The following is a 9966-nucleotide window of genomic DNA, read 5'->3' on the forward strand; positions in this document are numbered from 1 at the left end:
AAAGCAACGGTTACTAGTGCATACTGATGCTATGGCGTTTTCTACCTCGTCTGCAGCAGGAAACCCCCTGGCCGTATCCTTCTGGGCACGTTCGGAGCACGCATGACGCATCACTACTAGCTCCACCTTGGTTTCTGCAGAAGGCCAGACGGCGACGGCGGCTCTGACGTCACGCGATGAGCTCGCTGCCAAGAAAAGGCCAATGCATGCCACGCACTAAACCGATCGAATGCACAGAGCTCCGGATCTCCGCGGGAAGACGACGCCGACGCCAGGCGCACAGGGCTGCTGGAGCTGCCGTGACGCGGACCCTCCCGTCCCAACTCCCAACTCCCAAGCTCCTTTCCGCCTCTCCAGGGCGCGCGCGCGCTCCGGGCCAAAACGCCGATGACCTCTAAGGCCCGGGACCCGTCGTCATGCATGCCGCGGCGGGCGGATGTGGCGGCCGCGCTCGGCCACGTAACCGACGGGCGAAAGCTAGCGAGCGACGCCGCCACCGCGCCCCGCCAACCGCACGGCTCGTCTCGTAGGGCGCGCGGCGCCGGCGCGCGCAGGCTGGCTGGAACCCCTCGGGCGGACGGTGCGGCCGGGAGGGGCCCGGGCCCGACGGTCCCCGTCTCGCCTCGCGGGCGACCCGCAGCCGGCGCTGGCGGCCGGCAGGGGATAGAGGGATAGAGCTAGCCGCAGCGATAAATGTGAAGACCGGAAGACCGGGGCCGCGGCTCACGTGGCGGCCGGCCTCCCGTCGCGCGGACGGGCCGAACCTTCGCTTGACGGCGCCGTTTGGGGGCTCGTGCGCCGCGCCCGTCGCCGCTGCCTTTCTTTTTTTTTCCTTTTTTCCTTTTCTCTTTGTCCAAAGAGATAGAGGGATGGGCTGCGGCGGCTACGCTCACCGCCCAGGTTGTGGTATGGCGTTTGGTGGGGATCTGTGGGTTCCCGGGATTTCCTGGCCTCTTTTTTTTTTTGACGCCGCAAATACTGGCGGTAAGTAAACCGTTCAGACTTCAGAGAACCTCGTTCCTAAAGTTTAGCTAGTGGTAACTTCTGCCTACAAGATGAGCAATTCTATGACAAGATTGGGGAGGTTCTTACCACCTACCTAAAAATTGAAATGTTAATCAAAAGAAAATCCACTAGCATAGTGTTGCAAAAAGTCAAGTGCGATATAACATCGCTAACTTTCTCAGTTCATATACATAGTATCGTTTTGGTCTAGCTATCCACCACCTATCATCACAACCCATTTATTGTGAACAGCTGTTACCCTTTCCGTTTACGGATCATGTACACAACGCGATAAATGACCTCGTGACTTTCATATTTGTCGTGAAGCACAGACGTCGATTCTATGCATCAAATCATCTACATAAACATGGTGATGGCGAAAGGGTTTTCAGGAGCCCAACGATTTGGTGGGCTAAGCAACGGATTATATCTCATTATCTCATATCTTTTATGGATGGGCTGCTCAACGAGTGCTCCAAGTGGACTTGGATTCCGGGGAGCTCAAGTGTGGGCCTAGGGTCGTAGGGTCCTGAGCCTGTCAATGTCTACACATTGATCACGGATAACCGTAACCGTTGTGGAACTCGGATCGCTAAACCTTAGATACACGCCATGCAAAATATTATCACTATGGATACTTTTGCCATACGACCGATAGCATATGATCAAATTTTTCGGTTCATCGTACTGAATGGATTTTGTTTATATCCACCAATCAGAAACCTCAATGTATTGACTGTCAAAAGTTGTTATCTTATTCTCCCAAAGATAATCTTTCTTATGCAACCAACGTCATAGTTCTATTCAGGTTTGTTGCGGAGTATAGATGTTAATCAATCCACCAATGATCTTGCTTGCCGACAACCTTTACAATTATCAATATTATTTACACATAATTATCGACAACTGTATAAATATCGATAACTCTTACCGTTATCTTGGATACGGATGCTACAAGAGTCACCACCTTGGAATGCACAATGGAGCCACTAACATATTGCTAAATGTATGGTTACAGTTTCAATCCACCAATTATGGTGTCGGGATATTATTTGTTGACAACTGTGACATTGCTGCACTCGTAACGTTCACGATACTCACACCATGCAACCAGTAGCATCGCCGGCTTTCCTCTTTGTCATGCCACAACCCGTCAAACATCACCCCTCATCACGCTATGCTTCCCTCTAATCACTAACTCGTATCATGCATAAAACGTTTTACTCCCCCAACGCTCTACAACATGACTATTTTACTTCGACGAATCTACACAACTATAACATGCTTCATTTGCAAAACACCTACATATCCGAGCTCTATGTATAGATACCATACCGCATTTCCAAATTCTACCCCTGAGAAAAATGCTCACTCTGATAAATAACCATGGTAGCGGTAAAAAAAAAAAGACAAACCACCATATCTCAAGGATGAAAACCGGCGGCCGTACCAGTAGCAGTGGCTGACACCGAGGGAGCGGTGAGCACACCCAAGGAGGTGAGGAGAATCGGCAGCCGACTTTACGGCCGTATACCACCTCCACTCGCCGTCACACGTCCCCGCCCGCGCACACTCGCAGCAACCTCTGCCTGCAAACCGGCGTCCAGCTCGGCCTCCCCTGCCCACCATTTTCGCCACCGCAGCCCACGCCTCCGTATAAATTCGCAATCAGTCCCCCCCATCCCTCTCATTCCTCGGCCACAGAGCCACGCCTCGCCGGGCGCCCCCGAAAGGTTTCCGCTATTCGCGAGCAGGTCCCCCTCCCTGCTGTGCCCCGCCCGGCCCCTGGACCATGGAGAGGCGGCAGGGCTTCTTCGCGGCGCTGCGGGAGGAGGTGGCGCGCGGGCTGTCGCCGGCGCGCGCGCGCCGCAAGTCCGAGGCGGCGGCAGCAGACCTGGCCGCCGCGTTCAGGTTCGCCGGAGGCGGCGGCGGCGGCGGCGAGATGCTGGCGCCGCTCATGGAGGGGCCCGATCTGGAGTCCGGCGACGGGGAGGGCGGCGGCGGCCGGGGAGGCGCGCGCGGGAGGAAGGAAGGGTGGGGGCACTGGGTGCGCGGCCAGCTCGCGCGCGCCCCATCCGCGGCGGCCGCCGGCGCCGGCGCGCCGCGCAACGACCTCAGGATGCTCCTCGGCGTCATGGGCGCGCCGCTTGCGCCCGTTCACGTCTGCACCACCGAGCCGCTCCCGCACCTCAGCGTCAAGGACACCCCCATCGTGAGCTCTTCTCTTGTCACTCTGCGCTTCAAATTTTGTCTTTTTTTTCCCACCTTGTTTGCTGCAGATTTGGTTTCGATCGTGTGTTCGACGAAATGCCGGAGTCAAGATTTTCGTGAATGTTTGTATCCCAGTTTACTTAGTTCTTGAATTCATGGTCCTGTAGACTGTAAAATTCCCTGCTAATGATTTCAGCGCTGTAAAGAGTAACTATTGATGTCTACTATATCTGATATCTCTGGTCTTGGGACCTTTGACTGCTCTTTAGGACTGATATGTGTTATCTTTTATTTTCACCGCTATGATGTGTTTAATTCAGGGATGTTACCGGGGTGCTGTAAAACAATGGATATTTTTACTGTCACTGACAAGTGAACTGCTTGTGACTGTGCTTCTCCACAGGAGACCTCGTCGGCACACTACATCCTGCAGCAGTACCTCGCGGCCTCCGGAGGGCACAGGATTCTGGCGTCCGTGCGCAACGCCTACACCATGGGCAAGGTGCGCATGGTGGCAACTGAGCACGAGACCGCCGGCCGCCTCACCAAGAACCGCAATGCTGGACGCGGCGGCGAGCCCGGTCGCTTCGTGCTGTGGCAGATGGCTCCAGAAATGTGGTACATAGAGCTGGCTGTCGGTGGGAGCAAGGTGCACGCAGGGTGCAATGGCAAGCTCGTGTGGCGCCACACCCCATGGCTTGGTGCCCATGCTGCCAAGGGCCCTGTTCGCCAGCTTCGCCGTGCCCTTCAGGTATGCTCCTGTTTGTGGTTGTCACTGTTAATTCAGCCATATAAGCTGGTTCCGATTTAATTACCCAAGTGTTCTGCGTGATGTTCTCTCCAGGGCTTGGATCCACTGGTCACAGCAAGCATATTTGCTGGTGCACGGTGCATCGGGGAGAAAAAGGTGAATGGGGAGGATTGCTTCATCCTGAAGCTGAGCACAGACGCTGAGACCCTTAAGGCACGCAGCGAAGGCCTTGCAGAAATGATCAGGCATGTCATGTTTGGGTACTTCAGCCAGAGGACTGGTCTTCTTGTCCACATCGAGGATTCACATCTGACCCGAATTCAGTCAAACACCGGAGGGGATGCAGTCTACTGGGAGACTACCATCAGCTCGTTCATGGAGGACTACCGTCCAGTGGATGGTATAATGATCGCGCATTCTGGTCGCTCAGTTGTGACCCTGTTCCGGTTCGGCGAGGTGGCCATGAGCCACACCAAGACTAGGATGGAGGAGGTGTGGAGCATTGAGGAGGTCGCGTTCAATGTTCCCGGGTTGTCCATGGACTGTTTCATCCCACCCACTGATATCAAGTCTGGATCTGATGACGAGATTATGGAGATTACCCATGGCGAGAGGAGCAGGGTGGGCCCTCCCCCAGGCCACCGCGCTAAAGTTGCTGCGCTGGAGAAGGCAGAAGAAGATAAAGTGGCATGGGGTGGTGGAACCGTACTCGAAAATCACAACTGATCTGCAGTCTGTTCATACTTGGTTCTCGCAGTGCAGCTGCTGACTCTATTGGATCTAGTGTAGGAGAGAAACAAGTGAAATGGGAGGATTTGGAAGTTTAGTAAATCCAAATGCCTCCTGTGTATAGGAAGAAGCATGAGATTTTCACAAGGTCCTGCATATGGTGGAAGCGGATCTGTGTGAAGCATCCTTTTCTGATCTCATCCAGCGATATGGTAGTAGGTAGCCTTATTTGCTGCTTCAGGCTTTTGTTTTTGTCAGTGCCTATTAGGTGTGTTCTCCATCCCAGCTACATGAGAAGGATCATTGTGGTTGGTTCTCTTTTAGCTATACTAATTGGTCGCTGCCGTCAGCGGGGAAGAAGGATTTCCTTGCCGGCAACTGGCAGTGATAGCTGTCATTGCATCCGACTGGCGGTGGTTCAGTGTGCTTTCCTTGGTGATGGTCTGATGGATTCATGTCAAGCTAACCTCTCAGAGAGAAAGAAAAAATTGAACATCTGAATGGTTGTTGCTTGTGTTTTTGTACTGAGTAGAACCTGTTAGATGGTTGTTACCCGTGTTTCTTAGGTTTTCTTTTTTTCTTCCTGAATCTCCTCCCTTTGGCATCTCTTTATATTTTACCATGAGATGAAAGGATGTAGTGTTAAACAGCAGGTCGATGCATGTAATCCCAACCATGTTTTTATTTTGAGTTGTCATGGATTGAGCTGTGCTTTGTGAACTGTGATTGTCCTTGAAACGAGATGAAATGATTCAGGCTTTTCGGAGCGTTGATGTGCAAACAGTGTTGGCGCCATCAATGCGGTTTTCTCCAGGCCTGCCTCGCGTTTTACTTTGGTCTGCAGTATGCTGGAGGGGAGGAGTAATGATCCATAAGTATGATGGCACGGCCCCCATGTGGCGCTTCTATGGCGGCCTCAACCTCCCCAGGTGCTGCCTGTCATTAGAGTGACACTGTGGCGATCGAGCACAGGGATGCTAGCTAGCTATTACATCTCCTAGCTTTACTATAATCTGTACTGAGCTGTGCATTGCGACCATGATGGTAGCAGCAGGACTGGTAACACAGTAGTAGATAGTATATACAATATCTTTCTGCCGCCTTTGTGTGCCGGTGCGGTGAGCAGGGAGCTCCATTCCCTGAAGGGAGCGGAGCAGGTTGAGGGCCAGCCATGGCGGTGTGCCACCTCGCCCCTGCTGGCAGTAATGGCGTCGCACGCCGCTCCTTGGAGTGAGGGGTAGTTTTATTCGTAGGGCCGCGTGTTCTTCCTGGGAAGGAGGGACCAATGTCTACGCCGGAGGAATTCTAATGCGCCCAGGTCCACCACTGTCTTCCGCGGCAGTGCTCGCTTCCTAACCTATTGGGGAGTGCTTGGGAACTCGCAAGCAAACCAATCCTGCAAGGTCAAAATCCTTACTATAGTCTGAAGCTTCGCAACAGTAGGTTATATGTTTGTTTTTCGTGCTCCCGTCTAGGAGTATCATAAGCATCCGTGCAGCGCGTAATACACAATTCCTAGCGGTTAACCTCAGTAGAGCTGCATTGCAGATTTGCAGTGTATTGTCAGTGTGCTCCAGGTCAATGTTCAGCTGGCGCTGCATTGCTGAATTCAGCGCTCGGTTTGAGGTTTTGGTTTCGCTCTGAAATGAAAATCCAGGCTTTTGATCGACCGCAAGTTTTCGTGCGTATGCAGCAAGAGCTGGGAACATTGAAGTTAGCTCGAGCGAGATTAGGCGGGCAGCAGACTCAATGAACTGGATGTCCCCGACGCCACATGCAGCGGTGCAACAGCTAGCACTTCAATTCAATCGGCAATGCGATGCTGCCTGAGGCTACACCAAAGGCAAACCACAAGCAAAGGCTCAAAGCCCAACTGCCCAAGTGGCCATGCTCCTAGCTAGGCTCCTAGTAGCTACAGCCAGGAAAGCAGGGTAGATCGATCAAATCATTGCTGTTCCTTGTACGCCCCCCGCACGGCCGCAAACCGGACCTACAGTACCAGAAACGCAGGGAGCAAAAATAAGATGAAAAAAAGAACGCCAGCCCGCACAGAAGCAGCGTTGCTGACGACCCTACTCCACTGTATGTATATGCCCCAGCACCATCGTGCAGCTTTCTGAATTATGATCGAACGGACCACACTTGATAATGTTTTATTTTTCCCAGGCAGACGCAGGCTGCTACTAGCATTCTGAAACCCTCTTTTAAATCCCGTTTGGTTTTGAAGAGTTAAACTTTAGCCCCATTATACTAAAGAGAATGTTATCATTTAAAATATTAAATAAAATCTGTTTACAAATTTTTTTCCACAGATAAGTGCTAATTTGCGAGACAAATTTAATAAACCTAATTAATCTATAATTTACAACAGTAATGCTACAATAACCATCCGCTAATCATGAATTAATATATCTTATTAGATTCGTCTCGCGAATTAGCATAGAGGTTCTGCAATTAGTTTTATAATTAGATTTTATTTAATACTCCTAGCTAAATAATAATATTCTTTTTTTTGTGTGATAGATTAATATGATAGAATTAAAATTTAGTTTTCCCGAACCAAACACCCGCTAACAAGCAATCATGGTGCATGGGCGAGCCTGGCCGTCATGTCATGTCATGTTTTGCGGCAAGTTGCACAGCACAGCACAGGGAAAGAGGGAGAACCAGCGTACTTTTCCGTTTCCGGAAGGTTGCCGGCGTGTGAAATGGAACCCGCTGTCGAGAGCACATCGGCAAGCCTGCAGCTGCAATGGACGTCTATGAAAAGAGAGATTTTGCCACACAGCACACCCCCAGGGTTGGAGTCCAAGCCAAGGAGCTCTCGAGTCAAGGTAGGAAGGAAGGAAGGAGAGGGGTCCTGGAACCTGGATGTAGCAGAAGCCAGAAGCAGCTGCTGACTTGCGCGGAGCCTTGTCTGCCAAGCAGAGACAGTGGCCGGCCGGCGCAGTAAGAAAGAAAGAGATGTACGCTGTTGTTACAGACAGACGGGGCCACAGCGGGGCCGTTGGCTCTCCCCAGCCGTACGTGCGTGCGTGCGTCTGGCAGATCGATCGATCAATGGAGGCGTGCTGCTTAGTTAACTGACGGTCTGACGCGGCTGCAGCAGGCGGCACAATGAGGAGGCTCTTGGACCTCCTGACACCGAAGGGGATTAATTATTCAAATTGACCGGTTTGGGGGTGTTAATGATGAGCAGCACTCGTTGACTGGCACTGACGGCGGCAGCATCTGCTGGCTACTGCTGCAGGTCGTCTCTCCGGCACCGGCACCGGCAGGTACGGCCGCTTCGTTAGCATGTGCTGCACCGGTCTCGAGAAGAGGGACGGAGAAGAAGGGAAGGAAATGAAAAGGACAGAGGGAAAACGCAACGTTCAATTGTGAAAATGGTCGGGACTCGGATCATCTCGCTCGGGCCTATCAGCCCAATGTTAGTTAAGGGGCCCAGCATCTTTTTTTTTCTTTGGGAGAAGGTGGACCAACATTGCTCCCCTAAAATCTCAGGCCCACACTTGACGAGACGCAACCTAGCCCACGTACGAAAAGCAGGCCTTCTCGTATGAAAACCACCAACCACTCGACGACGAATGGGAAGCCCGCGTCCACCTGCTTCTGCTTAGAGCCCGAGGCCGAATCAACCAGACTAGTTAATGGGCTGGCATTGGACCCGCACGACACGACACAAATAATCCTCATGCACGTTACCATGGATGATGGAACAACAAACGCGGGCACAGTTATGAGAGAAAAAAAACTTTCAAGCAACTGCAATCTTTGTTACTGCTAAACAGAAAATAAATAATCAATATTAACACAGAATATATTGCACTATTCGCTGCTCATAAATTTATCCAATGTAATGTAAGGAAACGGACATTAGACCACGGCACGAAATTAACACCGGCAAGTTGCAATAATTATACAATCCTGTGCATCAACAGGATCACGATCAATCAAGAATTCGACGCAATTATGTACTGAAGAATAAGCACAGATTCACAATTACAATATTACAGAGCAACAACAGTCTGAATACTCAATGAGAAGAGGCCGCGGGCAAGGATCGATTGAACAAGTTGAGCAGTCGGTCCAGGAAACGGGAGCAATCTCCAGCTAACAGGAACAAAACTAGCACATGCTGACAAATGGAAAATTGCATTCACTGGCTATACATTGACCAAAGGCAGAGATACTGAAACTAAATGACACCAGAGTAGCATGGACAAGTTGCAACAGTTCTCGATTACCAACTCCTACTACGCACCAACAGACACATGAAGGATTACGAATCCGATGCAAGTATCAAGTACAAAGCATAAGCACAGGTTCACAATCACAATTGGAACAATAAAAATATCTGAATATTCACCGAATGAACAATGAAGTAGAGAACCAGTGTGTCGTTGAGGAAACTGGAGTATAGTAGAGATAGACGCCGGGGAAGATTGGTAAGCCGAGCAGCAGGATGTAGTGGAGAAGTCGACCCGGAGCCGTGGAAGAAGAGGTCGCTGTTGGTGACGTCGGAGCCGACCTGTAGATGTAGGGGGTAGCGGCAGCATTCTGGTGGATGAAGGTGAGGACGACGGCTCCGCAGAGGCAGATGAGGTAATGCGGCAGCGCAGGTGAGTGGAAGCGGAGAGAAGGCATTTGATTTGTATGCGTGCGCATGGCTCACGGAATTTATAGCAGAGAAAAAGAACAACTCAATCAGGAAAGCTCGGCGGCGAGATTGAAGATTCCTGCAGAGCTGCCATGGCGGACAAACGGCGGTGGTGACTGGTGAGTCACAGGCCCTCGCCAACCTGGGCAGCTCGACATCCAGGGGTCGAGAAGGGAGGACGAAGGCGAGCATAGAGGATTAGGCGGACGAGCACAAGACGGGGCCGCTGCGCATCTCCGAAGAATCCGGATGCGGCCACGGGGAGATCGAGCCGTCAATGGAGGAAGCAGGCGTAAACGAAAACGAGGGATTAATGTGAAATAAGATTATCCTATGTGGGGTGTTTTATGTAAACAAATAGGGGTGTTATTGTAAATATTCGGATCGCGAATATTAATCGCGATCCGAATAAGGGGGCCTATTGCAAATATTTGAATCGCAAATGAGGGGCTATTTTGAAAATCGCTCCCCTCTACTCTATCCCGCCGCCGGCAGCCAACGGCCGGAGTTAATGGCGACCCAGCAGGGCCTCCCGCAGCCCGCGGCTCTGTCTTTGCTCCTAATGGACAGCATGCTTGCCCCCTCATGGCCGTCACGTCTTCCCTGGCTT

General features: G+C 51.6%; 1 protein-coding gene across 1 annotated transcript; it reads left to right on the forward strand.

The window, feature by feature from the left end:
• Window positions 1-2580: 2580 nt before the first annotated feature.
• On the forward strand, window positions 2581-5416 carry LOC112872613. The gene is made up of 3 exons (XM_025935673.1): window positions 2581-3217; window positions 3620-3967; window positions 4061-5416. The coding sequence occupies exons 1-3, from the start codon at window positions 2798-2800 to the stop codon at window positions 4691-4693; spliced, it is 1401 nt and encodes a 466-aa protein (XP_025791458.1). The 5' UTR covers window positions 2581-2797; the 3' UTR covers window positions 4694-5416.
• The last annotated feature ends 4550 nt before the right edge of the window (window positions 5417-9966 follow it).

Source organism: Panicum hallii, chromosome 9 (assembly GCF_002211085.1).
Source record: "Panicum hallii strain FIL2 chromosome 9, PHallii_v3.1, whole genome shotgun sequence".
Classification (NCBI taxonomy): Eukaryota; Viridiplantae; Streptophyta; class Magnoliopsida; order Poales; family Poaceae; genus Panicum; species Panicum hallii.